Below are 24,472 nucleotides of genomic sequence, written 5' to 3'. Positions count from 1 at the left end.
TCATTTCATTTTTTAAAATATTGAATTTGACGAATTGACTGATTTCAGTTAACTGACTGAGAATTTACAGGTCTAGTTACTGATGTTTTCAAACCATCACAAATAAATCTAATATTGAAAATGGCTTACCATTCAACGGCACAGCCAGCTGACGCTTGAATAAGGAATCCACTCTTTTGTTTTGTATAGAGAAAGCTTCTTCTTGCTCTTTGGTTGCTACAGTCCCTGGCTGAGGCTGTAGAGAAATATAATAAATACAAAAGACAAATAAGGTCATTAATCTGTGTGGCTTTTTGGTTTTGCGACGTGAAACTCGCTTCAGAACAGTAGGTCCCAGTTTGGAGTCCTGCTCTGGCCTACACAAAGATGAACCATGTGAAAAAGCTCTTTACTCACATTCTCTCACCATACTCAGGTGTAAAATGAATACCTGGCCGTTAACAACATTGTACTTGTTGAAAAATAAAAGTTGAAATATCACCTAACAGGCATCATGTCTCGTCTAACACGTGAAGTGTTGCTTATGGCTATGGACCTTTTGTTTAATGGATATTGCTCTATATAATTGCCCAAGCATTTTTTTTTTAAATTTTATTTTTTTGTTCTATTCCTGTCCCAGGTTTTGGAGACTTCACGAAATGCCTTCAAAAGTTTCATGTTTTTCACCATCTCTGTCAGCCGTCGTGAAATCAAACATGCAAACCCTTTCAGTTTGACCGTCTGTCTTCCATTTGTTTTGTTGTAACCCATCTACTCAAAATGGTACAATACCCAGTTGGTTTAGATGAGCTTTTCAATTGGCGGGTGTATTTTATTTTCATTTTCGTCACTTAAAGAAAATGTATTTATTGTCTTGGGTTTAGGTCTGCATGTGTTACAGACATGCAGACAATGAACACATTTTCGTTAAGTGACAAAATTATAATTTGAAAGAAAACAAACATCAGGAAATAGGGTTCAACAGCTGTCACGTCACTTCCCTCGTAATGACGCATAGTAACTGGTTCTAAACTATTAAAACAACTGTGGACTCCATTATCTCCATCACCACCCTTATGAAATACTTCTCCGACGAGCATAAAAGTGTATCCAGAGAAGAAAAACATTATATATCTGATCATGTTTAGACTTTTATACATTCTGATCACATGTCATATGAAAAAGTTCTAGCCAGCATGAAGAATAAAAAGTACAGATTTTCTTTGTTTAGACCTCAAGCTGCTGGATGCTGGGTGGACATGACATCAGACTATTGAATCCGATTCCCAATAAAATCTGAACAGATGACAGGTCTAAGAACGGTTCATCCTTGTCATTGTTTGTAATTGTTTGGTTTGTTTTTAAGAGTTTTGCGTGTTTGCAACACAATAAAGTCATATAAGTGCCAGTAAAAAGGTACAAAATGGGTGAGTCAAAATTTCTAGAATTACAATTAAAGCATCCAAGAAAATGTAAGACAAAAGGGAATTGGTTCAATAGGAAACAGATGTAGATTCTAAGAGCACACTATCAGTGTACTTAGTTTGAGATCACCTGAAAGTCTCATCCAGACATAAGCACAGGTCCCCACTAAGAGGAATACACTCAAATGTTTACAAATCATATATAATATGTAATTAAAACATAATACAGTCCATAACAGAGAGATGATTTACATGGAAAAAAATATCATCTCCCAAAACTAACTATACATTTGACTGTTTCCCTTCGAGCAAGAGTATCTGGCCAGTGCCAGGACAAAACCCAAGTAATCTCATCCCAAGACAAAGACAGAAAGCATGTTGGAAAGAAGATAAATGGGGATAGAAGACACAGTAAGTGCTTCCCTGCCCACTATGGGAACCCTTGACATTAATTTCAATTCCACGAATATGTAAATGTTAATCCTCGAAGCTCGGAGAAATAAATAACAATGTGAAATTGAATGTAAGGTTCAATTTAATCTATGAAAACAGATAAAATGGACATTTCAGGTTTCCCCTCTATCAACAAAACAGGATGAATGAAACACTACAGACGAATGAGATAATGAAACAAAGCCACTACCACAATATCTCATTTGTCTGTAGTACAACGCCACTACCACATTATCTCCTTCAATCTCACATTGTTATTCACTTCCAAGAATATCACATTTACCAGAAGTCCAGAGAGAATGGCATGTTCAAACTCCCTGTAAGCCTCCCAGATGTTACTGCCCTGGGACACATGAAGACCCACGGCACTGATGGCTCGTTCAAATGCCTCTCGCACCTTTGATACTCCGTCTTCTTCACCGAGACGCCCAATGGCATATTGGACATATTCAAGCCATAAAGGAACAGCTGTTTGGAAGGTGAAGATGGATATATCTTGTCATCCCTTAATTTTATATTGAAAGTTATTATATCATCTTCTTTAATCATTGATAAAAAAAAATACAATTCCATAAAATTCATTCCTATTTAATATAATTTTTCTTGCTTTATCAATATATCATTTATAAGCATTAGATATCACATATTTTTGTTTGTTAACATTCAATTTATATTTATAGAGGTAATTTTCATTTTTATTTCATTTATTATATAGCGTTATGCAAAATTTGAGTAAATACATTTAATAACCCTTTTTTTATTCATTCTTGTAATTCACTTTTGTAAAACCAATGTTATATCAGAGTTTATTTATCTATCATATACTCATTTCATGTTTGGGGGACCTGATAGTACTCACACTACATGCAAAGGGACTGGTGTCGATCCCTGATGCACTGCATATTTTTTACTTATCATCTGTCCACTCAGCAGTGATAGGGTAGTTGTGTCTATTAGATCTGGTGGAAAGTACTTTGCACGAGACTATTTGTTCTATCCAAAGAGTAACAAGCAAATAAATTGCTATTTTCTGTTTAACGTTATAGAAACCGGGATGGGCTGAACATAGTAGCTCTAAAGGAGCTCAGAATGTGTCTTATTTCTTAATCATATCAGTGATCATATATATATGCCTGTAAATGGTTGGTGAAAAAATTGTCGGAGCTTTTGAACACGCAAAAATAGACACAACAGGACAAAAATATGGACACAACACAGATATGGCACATCAATTGACTAGTCAAATCATGTCACTTTCCCCTACTTATTTATAACGAAGTCCTTATTTTATAGTACCAAAAAAAAAAATCCCAATTAATTGAGGGCCCAGGTCTGAGTTAGTTGTAAAATGAAAGGAAGAAAACAATTACTACCCTTTTGAAGGATGTGTATCTCGTGCAGACGGGAAGCTGCAAATATTCGCTCCTGTTTATGCTGATTCTTTCGTTTATTTGGATTAATTCTTATAGAAGAAGAAGAAGAAGAAGAAGAAGAAGAAGAAGAAGAAGAAGAAGAAGAAGAAGAAGAAGAAGAAGAAGAAGAAGAAGAAGAAGAAGAAGAAGAAGAAGAAGAAGAAGAAGAAGAAGAAGAAGAAGAAGAAGAAGAAGAAGAAGAAGAAGAAGAAGAAGAAGAAGAAGAAGAAGAAGAAGAAGAAGAAGAAGAAGAAGACAACGACAACAGCAAAGAAGAAGAAGAAGGGGTGGTGCGGTCGTGTGAGAGCTTTCGAAGAAGAATATATATTTCGAAGAAAAATAATTATTTCGCATTATTATTTTTCCGTCTCACATCGGGACGGAACCAATAAAATATAGAGAAAAAGATATGAGAACCGGAGATATGCATGTGTGTCTGTAGCAAAATAGAGAGAAACCTTCCGGTCCGGTTCGACACACTTCTGTGTGTGCGTTATCTACTGACTAGGTGTGTGTGTGTGTGTGTGTGTGAAGACGACTCGCGTGAACTTAGCGACCTCTCTCTCACTGGCTGTGGCACAGTGGCCAGGCAGTGAATACACCCACGTTTAGCGGAGCGTGTAGGTGGCATGATAATATTATAGCTTACGTGATAGACGGCAAGATTTGTTTTGTTTTTTATGGGGGCAAGTTGGCAAGATTTGTTTTGTTTTTGATGTGACAAATAAAAAGTTTTTTGTTTTGTTTTTTCAAGTCGGCATTTGAAATGGAATAAAATCTAATTTTTTTGAGGAACGAAATAAAAGTCTTTTATTTTCTTTTTTTATTGTTTCTGTTCTTTGACGTTACAAATTTTATTTTTACTATAATTTTTAAAAAAAATATTAGCACTTATAGAGCAAAATCGTACTGTCGGAAATCCGACATATATATATATATATATATTTATATATATATATATATATATATATATATATATATATATATATATATATATATATATATACATATATATATATATATATATACATATATTGAATTGTGTTTGATACAAATATGGTACGAAAAGTGCTCGACATGCAGTAATGGAGCGAATTATTATTATTTAAAATATTTACCACAATGTTTGAGACAGTCTACATTAATGTTTCAGGCTTAATTTGCCATCGTCAGGACTGAGTTGTTTTGTTGACTGTTGTTGTTTCTTGAAGTGGTTCGGTTTAAAGTTGCTTAACAAGAATTTACGCCGATGGGGACACCTTCCGTAGATCTCACTTTTCATGTTGAGTGTGGCTTCATGAGGTTGTTTGATTATAGTATATTTTTCTTCCAGGCATAAGCTACATTGTTTTGATGTTGGTGTGTATCCTGTTGCTTTAGATAAAATTTTCCATGAAATGTTGTGGTCTATTTTGTTGTCTTTTAATTTCCAAATATGTTCGCTGAGTTTTGTGGATGTTTTTTTGTTAGTGTTTCTAAATGTTGAGGTGTGGAGGTTGTATCTTGTTTTGAAATTATTTTCTGTTAGTCCTACATATTTTTCTTGCTTGTTTGTTTTAGTTTCTGTGACTGTGGCTTGGTAAATTAAACTTGATTCTAAGCATTGTTTGTTTAGCGGGCAGTGTTCTTTATTTCTGCAGTTGCATTTTCTGGTGGGTGGGTTTTGCTCTTGTCGGTGGTTTATTAATATTTTTTTGTTGTGGCTTGAGATTATTTGTTCTATGTTGCGCATACACGAGTAGCTTATTTTTATGGTATTCCTGTTGATAATTTTATGTAGCTTGTGGTTTTTTGGAAAGTGTGTATCAATTAATTTCAGGAACTGTTGTCCTATGTTTGTGCTGACGTTTTTGTCGAAAGGTGGGTTGAACCAAGTTATGTGTCGTTTTCTTGTTTTACGTTCTTCACTTGTGTGTTGGGGTTTACATGAGGGGGAGGCGTCTGTGTATTCAAATGGTGTGTTGTATCCGCTTTTTGTGAGTGCTTCTTTGTAGGGGGTGGCTGCGACGTTGAATATCTCTCTGTTTTCCGAAAGTTTGCTCACCCTCAGTGCTATGTTTTTTGGTATGTTTTCAATGACGGGACGGGGGTGGTTGCTGTTTTTATTAATGTAGCTAATGGTGTTGTTTGGTTTTCTGAACGGTTGGAATGAATTGGATTTTATGTTGAATGTGATGTCAAGGAAGTCAACTGTTTTTTTGTTTGCTTCTATCGTGATTTTCAAATTGTTGTTTTGGAATATTTTACAGATTTGTTTTTTGATGTTTTCGTTCGCTCTTGGTTATAGCGAGTCCGTCATCTCTATAGAGGCCGATGTATGTGTGTGTATGTTGCAGTTGTGACAGGATGTAGAGTCCGACCAGTTCGCATGTTTCAGCACCGTCGAACGAACCCATTGTTACGTCGAAATCATTATGTCGCTTTGTCCACGGCGTGTTGTCATAGTATAGTGTGCTGTGCTTGGTGTGTTTGATGATGTGTTTTTCCTCTTCTGTGATGTGGGTATATTTTGTTGCGAATTCCAATGCTTTGTTTAGTAAGTCTGGGGTGATGGAGGGGTAAAAATCGCAAATGTCGAAAGAGATGAAGGTGCAATTTTCTTTGTTTTGGATATTTTTAAACCATTCGATGACTTCATCGGTGTTTTTCCACTGGTTGAATTTAGTTGCTTCTTTGACGTTTTTATTTATTTTTTCTAATATCTTTTTGCTGATTTTTCCAATTTCAGATTTGTATGGATTTATTAGTCTACATTTTGGATTATTTTTGAAGTCAGGCTTGTGATCTTTTAATGTGATGAACGCTTCTCTTCTTGGTGCTATATCGATTCGATCGCTAAGGTCAAGTCTGTTCGCTATATTCTTATCTTCTTTTGTGATCTCTTCGGTTCTATGTGTTCTGTCTTTCTTATAGTCTTTGTTGATTTGTTTGTGTGTCATTTTATCATATTCCTCAGGTGTCATTTTGTAATAGTTGTTGGATTTGTCGGCTGGTATCAGAAGTTGTTTTTCTTTGTTTATTTTCTTCACATCGTTAGTCAGTTGGTTTTGGAAGTTGTTATTTTTGTTTTTGAACTGTACACTTTGAATGAGATCTGAAAGTCCGTCTTCTAATTTTTTAAATTCAGGTATTGGGGGGGGGTGAATTTGTAGAGTTGAAGCCGTACGTTTTCTTGTGGGTGGGTTCTAAATGTGGGTTCAGGAAAAGGAATGTTCTCCATCGTAGATTCTTGACAAATGTTTCTGTTCTTGCTATTAGGGATTTGATGTAAGATTTTCTGTTGCAGGTAGGAATATTCTTTGTAGAATATGGGAAAGTAGTAGGTCTAAGTTGTGGCGTAGTGTCCATTTTGTGTCTAAGAGTGCTCAACGGTGCGGAGCTGTGTATTGAATTGTGTTTGATACAAATATGGTACGAAAAGTGCTCGACATGCAGTAATGGAGCGAATTATTATTATTTAAAATATTTACCACAATGTTTGAGACAGTCTACATTAATGTTTCAGGCTTAATTTGCCATCGTCAGGACTGAGTTGTTTTGTTGACTGTTGTTGTTTCTTGAATTGTTGAGCACAACAAAACAACTCAGTCCTGACGATGGCAAATTAAGCCTGAAACATTAATGTAGACTGTCTCAAACATTGTGGTAAATATTTTAAATAATAATAATTCGCTCCATTACTGCATGTCGAGCACTTTTCGTACCATATTTGTATCAAACACAATTCAATACACAGCTCCGCACCGTTGAGCACTCTTAGACACAAAATGGACACTACGCCACAACTTAGACCTACTACTTTCCCATATTCTACAAAGAATATTCCTACCTGCAACAGAAAATCTTACATCAAATCACTAATAGCAAGAACAGAAACATTTGTCAAGAATCTACGATGGAGAACATTCCTTTTCCTGAACCCACATTTAGAACCCACCCACAAGAAAACGTACGGCTTCAACTCTACAAATTCACCCCCCCCCCCCCCCAATACCTGAATTTAAAAAATTAGAAGACGGACTTTCAGATCTCATTCAAAGTGTTCAGTTCAAAAACAAAAATAACAACTTCCAAAACCAACTGACTAACGATGTGAAGAAAATAAACAAAGAAAAACAACTTCTGATACCAGCCGACAAATCCAACAACTATTACAAAATGACACCTGAGGAATATGATAAAATGACACACAAACAAATCAACAAAGACTATAAGAAAGACAGAACACATAGAACCGAAGAGATCACAAAAGAAGATAAGAATATAGCGAACAGACTTGACCTTAGCGATCGAATCGATATAGCACCAAGAAGAGAAGCGTTCATCACATTAAAAGATCACAAGCCTGACTTCAAAAATAATCCAAAATGTAGACTAATAAATCCATACAAATCTGAAATTGGAAAAATCAGCAAAAAGATATTAGAAAAAATAAATAAAAACGTCAAAGAAGCAACTAAATTCAACCAGTGGAAAAACACCGATGAAGTCATCGAATGGTTTAAAAATATCCAAAACAAAGAAAATTGCACCTTCATCTCTTTCGACATTTGCGATTTTTACCCCTCCATCACCCCAGACTTACTAAACAAAGCATTGGAATTCGCAACAAAATATACCCACATCACAGAAGAGGAAAAACACATCATCAAACACACCAAGCACAGCACACTATACTATGACAACACGCCGTGGACAAAGCGACATAATGATTTCGACGTAACAATGGGTTCGTTCGACGGTGCTGAAACATGCGAACTGGTCGGACTCTACATCCTGTCACAACTGCAACATACACACACATACATCGGCCTCTATAGAGATGACGGACTCGCTATAACCAACAGACGACCAAGAGCGAACGAAAACATCAAAAAACAAATCTGTAAAATATTCCAAAACAACAATTTGAAAATCACGATAGAAGCAAACAAAAAAACAGTTGACTTCCTTGACATCACATTCAACATAAAATCCAATTCATTCCAACCGTTCAGAAAACCAAACAACACCATTAGCTACATTAATAAAAACAGCAACCACCCCCATCCCGTCATTGAAAACATACCAAAAAACATAGCACTGAGGGTGAGCAAACTTTCGGAAAACAGAGAGATATTCAACGTCGCAGCCACCCCCTACAAAGAAGCACTCACAAAAAGCGGATACAACACACCATTTGAATACACAGACGCCTCCCCCTCATGTAAACCCCAACACACAAGTGAAGAACGTAAAACAAGAAAACGACACATAACTTGGTTCAACCCACCTTTCGACAAAAACGTCAGCACAAACATAGGACAACAGTTCCTGAAATTAATTGATACACACTTTCCAAAAAACCACAAGCTACATAAAATTATCAACAGGAATACCATAAAAATAAGCTACTCGTGTATGCGCAACATAGAACAAATAATCTCAAGCCACAACAAAAAAATATTAATAAACCACCGACAAGAGCAAAACCCACCCACCAGAAAATGCAACTGCAGAAATAAAGAACACTGCCCGCTAAACAAACAATGCTTAGAATCAAGTTTAATTTACCAAGCCACAGTCACAGAAACTAAAACAAACAAGCAAGAAAAATATGTAGGACTAACAGAAAATAATTTCAAAACAAGATACAACCTCCACACCTCAACATTTAGAAACACTAACAAAAAAACATCCACAAAACTCAGCGAACATATTTGGAAATTAAAAGACAACAAAATAGACCACAACATTTCATGGAAAATTTTATCTAAAGCAACAGGATACACACCAACATCAAAACAATGTAGCTTATGCCTGGAAGAAAAATATACTATAATCAAACAACCTCATGAAGCCACACTCAACATGAAAAGTGAGATCTACGGAAGGTGTCCCCATCGGCGTAAATTCTTGTTAAGCAACTTTAAACCGGAACCACTTCAAGAAACAACAACAGTCAACAAAACAACTCAGTCCTGACGATGGCAAATTAAGCCTGAAACATTAATGTAGACTGTCTCAAACATTGTGGTAAATATTTTATATATTGAAACACAAACATCGACTGAGATAACTTTGTACAACAAGATACATAACACAAAATGTTACAAGCAGAATGTTAGTAATATACAAAAAAAATAATCTGCATTCTACCCCCAAAATATTTATGATAATTTTTAAAAATTAATATAATATAAATTTTTCAAAATAAAAATGTTTTTTTTTAGTACCAAATAGAAAGAAAGGGAACCACAAAAAAAAAACCCAGAAAAAAACCCCCCAAAAAATCAAATGAAGAAAAACTAACACTGGTAGTCTTGAAACGCTCTTTCAAATAAATTGATAATTTTTTGTTTTTCCTCCTCATCACTGGCAAGGGGAAGTTCATCCTCAATCCATTGGAGCCACAATTCTGTAGTAAGAGTAAATTAACTAGTAAGACAGGTAATAAAACATTGTGAGATAAAGGACAAGACAAGCCACTCGATAAACATTCAAGTTCCTGCTCCTGCTGTCCGTGGAGCACGGTTGAATCCTTGAAAAAGGCTCAACACATTCTCCCACAGTCCATTCTCACAGGTGTGAAATAAATACTTGGCAAGTTAAAAAGTTTGTTGCAACTGTCCGAGAGAAATTCAATAGCACATAAAAGTTGTCATGTGACTCAATGGCTCAACGGTATAGTGTCTCGTCTTGTCAAGCCACCAGATGGCTGACAGCAATTTGTGAAAAATTCTGGTCCAATGTCGTGTTCTTGGGTAAAGCACATAATAGACAATACCCCAATCAACTCAAGAGTACCTGGCTATAGCCAGTGATGGACGTTGTAATTAGTAGTGTGTGTTAGTGCAAAAAGAATGCCTTCAAGATGACCAGCACTGTTAAACGAAACAATGTGAAGCGCATGGAGCATGGAAAATCCATGGAAACACAGTATTAAATTGTGCGGCTATGTGGTCTAGCGGAATGACTTGCTTTCGGATCAGAAGGTCCTGGGTTCGAGCCTCACTCTGCGCAGAGTTGAGTCCTTGAAAAAGGTTCTTTACTCACTTTCTCTCACTGTACTCAGATGTAAAATGAGTACCTGGCCGCTAACAGCATTGTCTCTGGCCAAATAAAATTGTAATATCGCCTAACAGGCATCATGTCTCGTTCTACATGGTATATGTTGCTGTTGGACCCCTTTTAAAATGCTTTGAGCATGTTTAGTGGATAATGCGCTATATAAAAGCTCAAATTTTTAAAAAAAATGTAAATTATTTATTTCTGCCATATCATTGTTGGCTTGGGACCTCAAATTCCTTTTGGTCTGTGATTCCATTCGTAGAATAAAGATGTCTGACTACCGAGAAGTGACTGTCTAGTTTTTTGTTTTTTAAAAATATATTATTTATAAATATTTTTTTAAATTACCTTCTGTGAGAGGGAAATACACACTCATTTCCTCTCTTGCTGCTCTCAGTCTCGGTAACTCTCCCATCTCCCGAAGTAACTTAATCCGTTTGATATGAGGATCATATGAGTAAGGGTTTTGTGATATCTGTGAATGAAATAGATTGTAAATAGTTACAAAAGTTTCTATCCTATTGCTGAAGAAAAGAACATGAATAAGGCACTAAAGGTTTGGAAAGAAAATTAAAGAAACCATTTGAATTGATGAAGGAGTGAGGTCGCTTTGGCATTGCACTGTATTAACGAGGTTCTGGGTTCGAGCATTTTCGTCCCTCCCCAAAATCCCTCAATTTGCTGATTTGGACAACATCTTGGGTAGGTCCTGTTGACATCAGCACACATTTGATACGATGGATTATCCATCCTGGAATACCTATATGGGAAACATCTGACAATGCCACGCAGATAAAAAGTGTGCTGGACAGGATGTGATAGTCATCATCATCGCCGTTGTTCTGTAGTAGCTCCAATTCTTTGAGGATGGATCCACAGTTCTAGGCTTTTAGAAAGTTATGGAGTCCATCACAGTAATGAAAATATCGCCTGAGCGGTAACTTAGTTCAAGTGATGACCCGAGGTTAACCCGGAGTCACGCCAGCCAAATTAGGGGGAATCCCCTAGTGAGTTCAGCTACGGTGATATCGGGTGATACCAGTCGATTTATGTTCACTTTCATCTCTTTGTTATCGCTTCACCATGAGTTTAAACACAAATTTCTTTACTCTGTAATTTTTATCAAGATTTCCTCTTTCCATTCATATGTATTTTATGCCAGTGCTGTATATAATGATCGTGATATTTCAATCCTAAATAGACTGTTTTTCTGTAATTTAAAATGAATTAATTTTTCCAATAAAAAATTGAATTCTTCGAATAGAAACAGAGAACAACTTTTATTCTTCCACAAATAGAATCTATTATATATAACTTGTGTGATGAAGACATCTTGACCAGAATCCACATGCCTCTGAACCAGCAATGATCAAAGCGCAACAAATCAGACAGCTGCACTAAGATGTTATCGCATACCATCAAAGAACTAAGAGTGACGCACAAATTGTGAGGGAATGAATGAAAGGTTACTTTATTCCTCCATCGGTTAGAGCAAGTTTTGAGAGTTTCTATTGTTTTGTTTGCTTATAATAATGCAATCAATAAACTAAATGTAACAAACTATAATGGAAATTGTGCTGATATCTAAATGCAAAATATCTCAAAGACGGTTATTCTAATGATAGAGTGTTTGGTACCAAAATACAGATCAAAGTATTCTCAATGTGTTGCCAATTTGTTTAAATTGGTAAAATCGACTGTTGTTGTACAAAAGCGATTGTAACTTAACTAGATACCAGTAACAAATCTGTTAAGTATCACGGGAGATAACCCGTTGTACTGGGAATATTGAAAATTGGTTATCCCAAGACACCTGTCTGAGAATTACCAATTTTTGTTATTCCCAGACACATGTAGCAAATGGGCACAAAGATTTTATGCAAAATGCCAAACTAGGCGTGAAAAATACCAAATATTCTGAAAAAAAAAATACTAGATAGTGGTATTTGTGTCCCAAAACAGTCAATATCAAGTGATATTTAACACAAGATGATAGTAAATAGTAATCAAATGTCAAATCCAGCTTTTAAAAAAAATTATTTTAAAGCAAAGGGATCAATGAAATTTCTTTTATCACTTTGATATGAAAACGTCAAACTGGCAATTCGTCTTTTTATTTTCAACCAGGTAGAAAGTTGTTAATCATCAAATCTGTTCATAGTCCACCAACCATTTAAATTTTCACTACCTACCAACCTGTTAACTTGATTGATCATCTTTTGTTTCTATAATTTAAAAAAATATTGGTGAAAACCGGCATCATATAATGATGCCGGTTTTCACCAATATTTTTCTCATACATTTTTGGGGATTTGCATAGAATTATGCATATAAGCTTGTTTTATACTTTAAATAGTCTCAGACCACATTTAAACTTTTGCCACTTATTAAATAGAAAATTCTAAGTGAAAAATTAATTGAACCAACATCTTTGACTATGATGCCTTCAATTAAAAACTGTATTGAATTGCTAATTAAACTGAAACACGATTGTCAACAGTTGGTGTACGAAATGTGTGTATCAATGCATCAAATGTATCATCAAGATCACCTTGGTCCTTAGCTTGCATAGGACTGCCCCGCACTAGTTTCTATAAATGCAAACGGAATATGAATAATAACTGAGAGTTTCACTCTAGAGAGGTGGGCCTTTGGCCTACCAACCTCCGCTGCACGTCCAACTCGCCTTGAGATTGCATTCACGTAAAATATAAAGATTTTTTTTAAAAACCTACCTCTGTTTCAAAAACTAACATCTTTCACCTTTCTAAGAAACATTTTGATTTTTCAGAACTTTAGTTCGTTAAAAAATACCGGCCAATCTGACCCGTTGAGTCGAATGAAAACGAAATTTTGTTGTTTACACGGTTCAAAGGAAATGCCGTAAATAAGCTTTCATGGACTTCCTGTGTTGTTTTTACAGTGTCACGTGACCGTTTTGAGAAATTTGTCGTCTGCTACAAATAATTAGACCGGTAGGGGGTAGATATTTTCGTTGGAGCAGAGAAAAAGTGAGTATTATTTCTTGGACTTGTAGAGAGGCCTAGGGTCCACCAGCAGTCAAGTTTATTGAATAAAAGAAAAAAAGGCCTTTTTACTGCACTAATGCACCAAATTGCATACCTATCTATGGACACTTTGTTCCGTATCTTTTTCCCAATAAACTTTTTTAAAAACCTGGGGCCAGGGTTGCTAGTTTGGCCTCCTGGTGGCCAAATTTGAGAAATTTGGCCTTTTCCCAAGCCATTTGGCCTCCCAAAATTTGGTTTGGCCACTTGGCCTCCTGTAACCAACTTTTTGGCTTCCTCTGACTTTCCCCGTTATATCGTTTTACTCTGGTACCGGTAAAACTTATTTTATTTGGCAATCTAAATATCTAAATGCAACACGTGCTAACGCCACAGATTGCATTTGCTAATGCTTCTATATATACGAATTTTCCTTATCCTATCTAAATTGTTTAACAAATCTAAAGAGTTTTCGCGAGGCTAAGGTGGGTTTGGTGGTATTTGGGCTCCTGCCGAGGAATCTGGCCTCTTGCTATAGCTAGTTTGGTCTCTTACTCAAAAATGATCTGGCAACCCTGCCTGGCTAGGCGGTACCTTGATAACAGAAACGATACCCACACGATTTCGCGAGGAATTAATCATGAAAACAATTAGGATATAATTTCAACACAACTTTTGAAATTCAAAGTCATCAAGGATTGTCCATTACCGAATGTTTTTTGATAGAAAACAAATGCATCTTCAAATCTAAACTGCTTTTGACGGTAAGCGGTAAGTTTTTTATTTATTTTTCGGTCCAAACGAATGATTTATCCTGGTATAGAAGCTAAGTATTGGTAACACCAGCCCACCTCTCTAGATAAGTTCATTATTCGGGCGCATTGCATTGCGATGTTCCGAATCGAAGAGCCATTGGAGACTATTCAGACTCAACCCTGGTTAGCCACTGAGTTCTATTCAGATAGAGACAGTTTAGACGGGAAGCAATTCAGACTCGGGGTCCGAATTGCCATGGGAGGCAATTCAAACTCGTTTTCGTTATTCCCAGACAGTACAGTGTACAGTACAGCCTGTACAGTACAGGCACAGGCGTCTGTAAATTGTAACAAACACCATCGAATTAAAAAGTGGCTTACTTGTTTGGCAAGGGCAGCGACTTTATTTTCTCTTTCCTCATCCTTCTCATCTTCACTTGGTGAATCACTATCTGGTGATTCTTCTTTTTCCTCATCAATTTCACTCGGATCAGTGTCCGGTTCCATTTCAACGTCTTGTACTTGTGCAGATGTAGTGTAGTCCGCCATATTTCGTTTGTTTTGCGTGTGGGACACTGAAAGTGTGTTTTTCATTGAGGAGAGCACTGGTTATTGCAAAATGCTTGGCTGTTTGAAGTGAAATACGAAAAATTTGAAAAACATTGTTTATACACTGCTAGGGAAAAAGAAGGACGCTCGATTCAGTACTCTCAGTGCTAATTCATATATTGAATCTAACTTGAGACTAATCTGATATTGACTATTGACAGGAAATATAAACAAAGAGAAAAGTGTTGTATTTATTTCAATCGTATCATGTCACAATGTTTGAAACCAGGGCGAAAAGTCGTGGTTACAGGAATGGGAATTGTATCCTGTCTTGGTGTTGGTGTCAGAACTGTCTGGCAACGATTGCTGGAAGGTCAAGTGGGAATCTCCAAAATTGACAGCAAAGAGCATGGTATGTTTGACAATATACGATCATGATGAATCATTTGAACTCTTAACCTGAAGCTTAAGTCAGCCAAGTTAAGTTTAAGTGATTATTTTAACTTTTACCTCTAATTTCATTTATTGGCAGCTGAGAAGGAATACATTTCTAGCAGCCGTAGAACAAATAAGTACACAGAAGAAACATCTATTCTGTGAAATGATTATTTTAACAAGATTTTATCAAAAGCTTTACACCTGTTTGTCCACTCGCCTATTAGTCCAACTTATCGTGAAATGCACCTGTAGAATAAGCTACTTATAGTATCTAGTCTTCAATTATTGTTTAATTGAAATACTGAATCAGTGCTGATCGTGAGAAGAAGTGAAAAAAACGAGTAAAATTTTGAACAATTGCCTTTAAGCCCCATTTTTACTGCATTAATCCCCTAATTTAGAGCAAATGATATGATATATGATATGATATAAGTCCAGATTTATGTAGGCTTTTACTGCCGTTTATCTGCTCCTGTGAATTCGTGAACGTATTTAATTCATGTCTCTCAAAACTGGGCATGCCACATAGTGGAAGGAGGTGTCTGAATTAAACTTTACAAACAGTATTTTACTGTTTCACAATGAGCATCAAGACAGCGCTTGAAAGCCTGCAATGAAGGGGCATCGACAACTGTTGCAGGCAGGCGGTTCCATTTGTTGACTACCCGAAGTGAGAAAAAGTTCTGCCTTAGGTTTAGAGAACACCTTTCCTTGGAGAGTTTGAATCTATGTCCTCTGGTGGTGCCGGTGGAATCAAGACCGAGAAGGCCCACGTTTACAGAGTAAAGATTATGTTTTACAGAGTATAGATTATATGAGATGATAAACTCTCATCGATGTCTCTAAAGATGGAGAAACTGCACCATTTTGTCCCACCACATATCAAGTCTTTTGATTGGGGGAAATATAATTCAATCAAAATTACTGATTCCCGTGGATCTCAGGAAAACGGTTAGCACTCCACTGATATTACTCGTCACCAATAAACTAAATGTCTCAAAAAAGTTCCACATGATCTCTAGTTTATTGTCTTTAATTTTCAGGTTTCAAATTTGATCAGATTCCATGTAAAGTTGCTGGATTTGTACCGAAAGGAAAACTGGAGGGCTGCTTTCATGATGACCTACTGCCAGATGTTGATCTGAGAGCTGCTACTCAAATGACCAGATTTTGTCTCGTAGCTGTAGATGAAGCCTTAGAGATGGCGAAATGGAGGCCTGAAAAATTATCTGAAAAGCAACGAACTGGTGGGTTTGTCCTTTAGGGTAGGATTATTTTAATATGGCAGCCCTTTCCAACAATCCACCCTTGTCACCCCCACTCCCTCCAACAGCAACAACAAAAAAAAAAAAGAAGAACAATGGAAGAAAACTGATCAAGACAAAAATAAGGGTTCAGTCAGTTTTTGTTAACATTCCCCCCCCCCCCCCCCCCCCCAGATAGCTGAGGTGGTAGAGTTCTCGCTTCAATCACAAATGGACTGAGATCGATCCCAGGTGAAGTTGAGATTTTTTCTGACCCAGCAGTGATTGGGTAGCTGGTTTGGAAGATATAGTGGTAAGAACCTTGTAATAGCATCCTATCCAAATCTACTGTCCGTTTCACGTTTTAGAAACCGGGATAAACTCTGGCTCTGTGGGCCAAATAGCCCTGAAGGACTACATTTTATATGTACAACTGATATTTAACTTGATGGAAATAATTATCTAACAGATTTTGTTGTTTTGTTTTGTTTTTTTGTGCAATAACTGAAATGTGGTTCAACTGCTAGGAATATGTAGTAAACCATATTACTCTAGCAGAGGGCAAGTTTTTCAACCGAAACTGAAAATGGGCCAAAGACAGTTCTAAACTTACAACAAAGCATAAACTTCATTTCTTGGCAAGTCAGATAGGGATGCTCCCCCTCCCCTCCCCAACTTATCCCCTTTTTCTGTCCTTATTGAAATCTGCCCAATAAATAGCAAGATTCATCTATAATGTATGTTTTTCTAGTTACATACCAACTATGCATTTAGGCAAAGACCACTATATGTTTTTGTCACAAGGATAAAGGCTGCTGACCCATTGCATAATTCTCTTTTCAAATCAGGTGTTTGCATTGGTACAGGGATGGTTCCCCTTGAGGAAATTGTAGATGCTGGTGAGCAACTCAGAAGTGGGAAGTATCGACGTATCAGTCCTTGGTTCATTCCCAGAATCCTTGTCAACATGACAGCAGGATGTGTCAGTCTTGCTCATGGTTTTCAGGTTTGTACAATTGCACTTGTGATGAATCGCGGAGAAAAGCAAGAAATAGAAAATAATGAGCCCGTTTTTATAGGACTTGTGCAGCATCCACTAAATACAGTGCAACCTCTCTATAACAACACTCCTGAATAACGACAATCCCTGGATAGTGACATTGAACAATGGTCCCGATTTTGTTGCTATATGCTATTAGTAATTTTAAAAATCAAATAGCGACATACATTTTAGTAAAACCCCTGTTTCGCGACATCATTATAAAAATAATCAGCAGTTGAAACCGATCTTTGATACCCGACCATCGTCATCTTGTACTCTTAACCAATAAAAAAATACATTTTTTCCTCCCAATGAGATCCCTTTGTTACCGACCAATCATAAAACTTTTTTAAAAAATGAAATTCCCTTTATTCTTACCATATGGGCATTTGTCTCTGGGGTCTATTCCAAGGGAAGTCTGGAATAACTCAAGCATCAGCCACATTGCAGTGCCGCAAATTAAGCTACGGCTAGGTGACTTGCTCAAGGCCACACAGTGCAATGCGGGTGATTGAACTTGATACCTTTCGAGTGCGAAGCAAAGACCGTACCGCTGAGCCACGCTGCCCCATATTTACTAAACTGTGTGGAATCAGCACTTACTAATATGGAACCATGGCAAAAGCAGTTTATCAGTGGATGGAACTCTCAAGGGGCATTTGTCTCTGGGGTCTATTCCAAGGGAAGTCTGGAATAACTCAAGCATCAGCCACATTGCAGTGCCGCAAATTAAGCTACGGCTAGGTGACTTGCTCAAGGCCACACAGCGCAATGCGGGTGATTGAACTTGATACCTTTCGAGTGCGAAACAAAGACCGTACCGCTGAGCCACGCTGCCCCATATTTACTATACTGTGTGGAATCAGCACTTACTAATATGGAACCATGGCAAAAGCAGTTTATCAGTGGATGGAACTCTCAAGGTTCCATTAACCTTCTATGTTAGCTACCTGTCTGAGGTCAGTGGAGGTTAACTGATGGATCAGGCAATGCTGTGAACAATGGGGGCACTTATGGATATTTATGGTCTTATGATATGTTGGAATAGTGGGCAAAACAATAACAGCCTCTTTCACTTTATTACTTTCATTTGAAAAATCATCTGAATCTCTAAACATCAGTCTAAATTTGATCTTATTCTGGCTTACCTGGTTCGTTTTTTGTTTGTTTTTGTTTTGTTTATCTTAATATCGCAAAATGTAGATCTACTAATCTTTAAGTGCTTCTAAATTTTGGTACACTTAAATAAAAATTTCGGTATTCAAAACTCACCTGCAGTATCGCATGGATTTGGTGCTATCATATTGGCACTTGCATTTTAAAATTTATTTATATTTTGTTAAATGGCGTTGAGCACTGTTTACCATCAAAACAATGGCAATACACATTGGAGAGCGAAAATGTAACTGGTATACCCTGTGAAAACAGGAGAAATACACAGTTTAACGTTGTTGAGACATGCCTTCTCTCAATCACTGTCCGTGCATCGCAGTTATATAGTCACTGGTCTCACCACACCCCATTTTTCCGGCATCTTGAGAACACCTAAATAATGACACCCATGGATAATGACATAATTTTCTGGTCCTGGGCGATGTTGTTATCAAGGGGTTGCACTGTATGATCAAAGCACTTGACAAGCGGTCCATTACCAACAGCAAGTTACAATTTTTATTTTAACAGAGACAGTGTTGTTACTGTTACTCTGACTGTTACCGGCCAGGTACTGTTTTTACACTTGTGTTGTGTGAGAGAATGTGAGTAAAGAGACTTTTCTAATGACTGAATTTTGTGCCATCAGTTGGACTCAAACCAACAGTTCTGAAATCGAGTGCCATATCACAAGATGTCATAAAAGCACAATATGTGATTGAAAAATTTTATTATGATCATTAATCATTGACACTTCCTAATTGATTTTTTTTTTATGAGCTGATCACCTGATGTCTGTGTGTCACCAGGACTGGAAGTCTTTTTGTCTGATGAGCAAACACAAATGAGGCTCTGTTATACTTTATAGTATTTAACTTTTCTTTTCTAGTTTTGGTCAATTTTTATCGGCTTACAGAGTCCATAGCTGCTCTATCATGTTAATGCAATTGTAATAAAATTTATAAAACCATAATTGTTACTTGTTTGTTATCTTAAAATGTTTATTTACAATTTATTTAGAGGGATAAATTCCTGCTCCATGGGCCAAATGACTCTGAAGGATTACTTTACTATTGTAGCTTTAATGTTAATAATAATAATAATAATAATAATAATAATAATAATAATAATAATAATAATAATAATAATAATAATAATAATAATAATAATCATCATCATCATAATAATAATCATAATAATAATCATAATAATAATAAGAAGAAGAAGAAGAGGAAGAAGAAGAAAAATGATAATAATAATAATAATAATAATAATAATAATAATAATAATAATAATAATAATAATAATAATAATAGTAATAATAATAATAATAATAATAATAATAATAATAATAATAATAATAATAATAATTCTTGCTCCATGGTCCAAATGACTCTGAAGGATTACTTTACTATTGTAGCTCTAATGTTAATAATAATAATAATAATAATAATAATAATAATAATAATAATAATAATAATAATAATAATAATAATAATAATAATAATAATAATAATAATAATAATAATAATAATAATAAAAACGAAAAAGTCATCATCTACCTTACAATTTTTCAACTTTTAAAATTCTTTCCATTCCACAGGGTCCAAATCATTCGGTGTCAACGGCATGTACTACAAGTTTACATGCCATAGGAGATGCATCTAGACTCATACAGCATGGGAGTGCTGACGTCATTGTTTGCGGTGGCACAGAAGCATCAGTCACCCCACTCGGAATGGCTGGATTTTCACGAATGAGGGCATTAAGTACAAATTTTAACGCCACCCCAGAATTGGCTTCTCGGCCATTCGATGCAAAGAGAGATGGTTTTGTAATGTCGGAAGGTGCTGCAGTGTTAGTTTTAGAAGAAATGAATCATGCCAAAGCTAGAGGTGCTACAATATATGCCGAAGTGTTAGGCTATGGAATGTCGGGGGATGCCAATCACCTCACAGCTCCATGTGCTGATGGTGATGGAGCCTTACGATGCATGCAAACGTCTATCGATGATGCTGGAATTAGCTTAGAACAAGTGGGGCATATCAACTGCCATGCCACTTCAACGCCCTTAGGTGACACCGCTGAGAGTAAGGCTATTGTCAATCTATTCGGACATCATGCTGATAACGTTTTAGTAAATTCAACCAAAGGTGCAACGGGACATTTACTAGGGGCAGCGGGAGGTGTAGAAGCTTTATTCACCGTCTTGGCTGTTCAGTCAGGCATTGTTCCCCAGACTGCCAATCTTGAAAGCCCGTCAACTGATTGTGAGTTGAAGTATGTCATGGAAGGGCCAGCCAAATGGGTTAAGAATGGCAGCCCCAGAATAGCTCTCTCAAACTCATTTGGATTTGGAGGTACGAATGCCACTGTGTGTTTTGGAGAACATAGACAAGAGTGAAATTTAGGTTGTGTGGGATTATTCCAGTCTTCCGTTGTAACAGACTCTAGAGACAAATTTCCCCTATGGGATGAAAAAAAAGGGAATTTTATTTTATTTTTTTATTTTTTAAATATTGTTTAATATAAATAATAATAATAATAATAATAATAATAATAATAATAATAATAATAATAATAATAATAATAATAATAATAATAATAATAGTAATAATAATAATAATAATAATAATAATAATAATAATAATAATACAGTAAAATTACTTTAAACCGAAAGAGCTAAACCGAAAAATACCTTAAATCGCAAAGAATTTAATAAATTGTACTAGTTTCTTCATAATCTTTGTACAAATTCTTCCGATGAACCGAAATACTTCTAAGCAGGACTTTCTTTAAACCGAAACAACTTGAGAGCACCTTCCCTCTTTCTCTCTCTATTTTTCTTCAAAAATTTGGGAAGGTGGCCACACATAATAATGCCCGGCAATATTAAACAAAGAGCGTAAGTATAAGATGAGGGTGAGGGTATGGGTGGGGTTGAGGGGTAGACAAACACTTCAATCACTGCACTTGGGCTTGACCATCACCACAATCGCGCAGACTGGAAAAGGAAGACAACGGGTGACTGGCAGGCGAAAAAGTAAGAAAGAGGGGGAGGTAGGGGTGTATAATCTCGCAGGATGTTCTTGCTCTTGTGTTGATGCTTTGGAACTGACTGGATTTTCAACACGACAATAAGGGGGGGTGGGTGTAGACAACTTACCATTGACATGCCATTTCATTTCCAATTTGTTTAAATGTGTATGTGAGGGTGTGAAGGGGGGGGGGGGTTCTATGTAATTAGGCCTTTGAACCTAATGGCTTTTCAACAAAAGAGGGGTGTGGAGTAGACAGCTTAGCAATGACATGCCTTTTCATTTTCATTTCACTTCACCTCTGAGTAGCTGCGCATTATCAATTATCGCACACAAACTTTCAATCTTATTTTAGCTTTACATTTTACTTAAAGATGTTTAAAATAAAGCACTGTACTTATACGTTAAAATAAAATATATGTGAAGTCGATGAAAAAAAGTTGAGCAAGACGGAGATATGTTAAAAAAACACGGCATCCCGAACTCAAATTTTTCAACAATTTTGAATGGAAAAACAAAACCCCAAAAATATTTTAAAATACATCCAAAAAAATAAAAATAAAATAAAATTTTTAAAAATTAAAAAAATTAAATGGTTACCAAGACGGCATTTATTCAACAACTTTATTTAAGGGGAAACAACCCGTGGTGTGATTAAATGAGCAATTAAATAGTACCACCCTTAAAAAACATCACAAAACGGGAACTTGCTTTAAACCAAAATGTCTTTAAACCGAAATGGTTTAGAAGGTCCCCAAAATTTCGGTTTAAAGTAATTCTACTGTAATAATAATAATAATAATAATAATAATAATAATAATAATAATAATAGTAATAATAATAATAATAATAATAATAATAATAATAATAATAACAATAACAATAACAATAATAATAATAATAATAATAACAATAATAATAATAATAATAATAATAACCAATAAAATGAGCTTTTATATAACGCAATATCCACTAAATGTGCTCCAAGCGCTTTACAAAGGGCCCCTGACCAACAGCAACACGTAACATGTGGAACTACACATGGCACCTGTTAGGCGATGTATTACAATTTTTCGACAGAGACAACACTATTGACAGCCAGGTACTCATTTACACCTGAGTACGGTGAGAGAATGTGAGTAAAGGACAACTATGCACCGAGCGAGGCTCGAGCCCAGGACCGTCTGATCCAAAAGTGAGTGTCATACCACTAGACCACATAGCCGCATGATAATAATAATAATAATACTAATATGTCTTTATTGTCCTCAAAATAGTGGCAATTTGTCATTTGGATACACAATACAATATTATAAAGAATATACATAACCTAATATCTTTACCATCATCAGGGAGATTATGACTTTTTCGTTATTATTATCATTATTATTATTATTATTATTATTATTATTATTATTATTATTATTATTATTATTATTATTATTATCCCTCTCCTTACCACCTGTAGCAAAATCGTCACATTTGTTACGACACATTATATACATTTTTAAAATTCAAATTTATTTTGTACATTACAAATTTGAAGAATGATCTTTTTTTTGATTAATAAGAACATAAAGGTGTTTTGTAGAGAGATTAAAAAATCAATTTTTCTGCTGGTTAAGTCTGCCGTTTTGGGAAAATATTGAAAAGGATCGGTAAGGAGAAAGTTAAAGCTACAATAGTAAAGTAATCCTTCAGAGTCATTTGGCCCATGGAGCAGGAATTTATCCCTCTAAATAAATTGGAAATAAACATTTTAAGATAACAAACATGTAACAATTATGGTTTTATAAATTTTATTACAATTGCATTAACATGATAGAGCAGCTATGGACTCTGTAGCCGATAAAAATTGACTGAAGCTAGAAAAGAAAAGTCAAATAAAATAATATAAAGTATAAGAGAGCCTCATTTGTGTTTGCTCATCATCATCATCATCATCATCATCATCACAACAACCTTCCTAATATTTTCATTACCATCCTTCTCTTTTACTATTCCCTCTATAACACCATCACCATCCTCAGCACACTCCATATGATATTATTTTGTCCTGTAACAAGCTGTAAGATCGAAAGCTTGTGCTTTGAGATCCCTCTTCATTCAGAAAGACAAAGGTCGTGTGTAAGAGAGTAAGTCTATGCAAAAGGTTATCTAAGACATTTGGTGCAAACTGTCAATTATATATCAGCAAATGGGTTTAGTGAGTACATAATGCAGGCATATCAGTTAAACTTGGTCAATGCATGATACATTTGGGCAGTTTTTATGTCCAAGTTACTGGACAGGTTATCATGTTGAGTACTATTTAATCAATCATTCTTAAATTGGTTTAGGGGTGTTGAAACAGGTGAAAGGGGCATTTATCAAAATAATGTTATATCATAAAAGGCGGGGTTTAACATCAATATGTAGGAATTGACGTTTCAGGTTTGATTATGATTTGGTCTTGCTCTTAGGGGTTGGATTATAGACTGACAGGGAGCTGTCAAAACTGCAAGGGGGCGTGGAAACAATGGAACTGTGGGTAAAATTTTGATAGGGATAAAAGAGGATGTTTCGAGGAAAACGGGATTATTCTGATTCTACTTTACAATGAGCTGCACTTACGTAAGTTCTAACATCCTACTAAGAATCTTTTATTTTACGGACTTAGAAATATTCCACGCATATTGAAAATGGTTACTTAGGCAAAACGACTAACATTTGGATTGATTTACGGACTTGGAATTATGAAACTGATTGATTTATGACCATGCCATTTGATTTGGATTTCGGAATTATCACACAATAAGCTGTAAGAAATGAAACTTGGAATCTGGATTTTATTTGAATGTCTTGATGTTGTACATTCAGTTATCATCATCGGCCTTGAACTCTTTCGTCACTATTAACTACAACACAACGCAAAGGATAATATTACTA

General features: G+C 35.8%; 2 protein-coding genes across 2 annotated transcripts in view; one reads left to right on the top strand and one right to left on the bottom strand.

The window, feature by feature from the left end:
* Positions 1-14,666, bottom strand: part of LOC144967407 (spliceosome associated factor 3, U4/U6 recycling protein-like) — a 50,574-nt gene extending 35,908 nt beyond the window's left edge. Inside the window, exons 1-5 of the mRNA XM_078904572.1 lie at positions 14,463-14,666; positions 10,667-10,793; positions 9,561-9,665; positions 2,140-2,324; positions 130-235 (exon numbers count right to left, since the gene is read on the bottom strand). Coding sequence (XP_078760698.1) covers positions 130-235; positions 2,140-2,324; positions 9,561-9,665; positions 10,667-10,793; positions 14,463-14,630 — 691 coding nt within the window. The 5' untranslated portion in view covers positions 14,631-14,666. The remainder of the gene's footprint in view (positions 1-129; positions 236-2,139; positions 2,325-9,560; positions 9,666-10,666; positions 10,794-14,462) is intronic.
* Positions 14,667-14,752: 86 nt separating this feature from the next.
* On the top strand, positions 14,753-20,990 carry LOC144967408 (3-oxoacyl-[acyl-carrier-protein] synthase, mitochondrial-like). Its single transcript, XM_078904573.1, has 4 exons — positions 14,753-15,042; positions 16,112-16,315; positions 17,161-17,318; positions 20,110-20,990. Exons 1-4 carry the CDS (start codon positions 14,898-14,900, stop codon positions 20,908-20,910), a joined length of 1,308 nt encoding a protein of 435 aa, XP_078760699.1. The 5' UTR covers positions 14,753-14,897; the 3' UTR covers positions 20,911-20,990.
* Positions 20,991-24,472: the final 3,482 nt, after the last annotated feature.

This window comes from Berghia stephanieae, chromosome 3 (genome assembly GCF_034508935.2).
Source record: "Berghia stephanieae isolate SIO BIC M18660-M18661 chromosome 3, UCSD_Bste_1.3, whole genome shotgun sequence".
Lineage (NCBI taxonomy): Eukaryota > Metazoa > Mollusca > Gastropoda > Nudibranchia > Aeolidiidae > Berghia > Berghia stephanieae.
Note: the sequence above shows the minus strand (reverse complement) of the source record. Positions and strands in the feature narration are given on the sequence as shown.

Excerpts from the sequence above, each read along its gene's own strand:
- LOC144967408 (XM_078904573.1), top strand. The coding sequence starts at position 14,898 with ATGTCACAATGTTTGAAACCAGGGCGAAAAGTCGTGGTTACAGGAATG. Across the intron at positions 15,043-16,111 it reads AATTGACAGCAAAGAGCATG|GTTTCAAATTTGATCAGATT; the intron begins GTATGTTTGACA and ends TTTAATTTTCAG. Across the intron at positions 17,319-20,109 it reads GTCTTGCTCATGGTTTTCAG|GGTCCAAATCATTCGGTGTC; the intron begins GTTTGTACAATT and ends TCCATTCCACAG.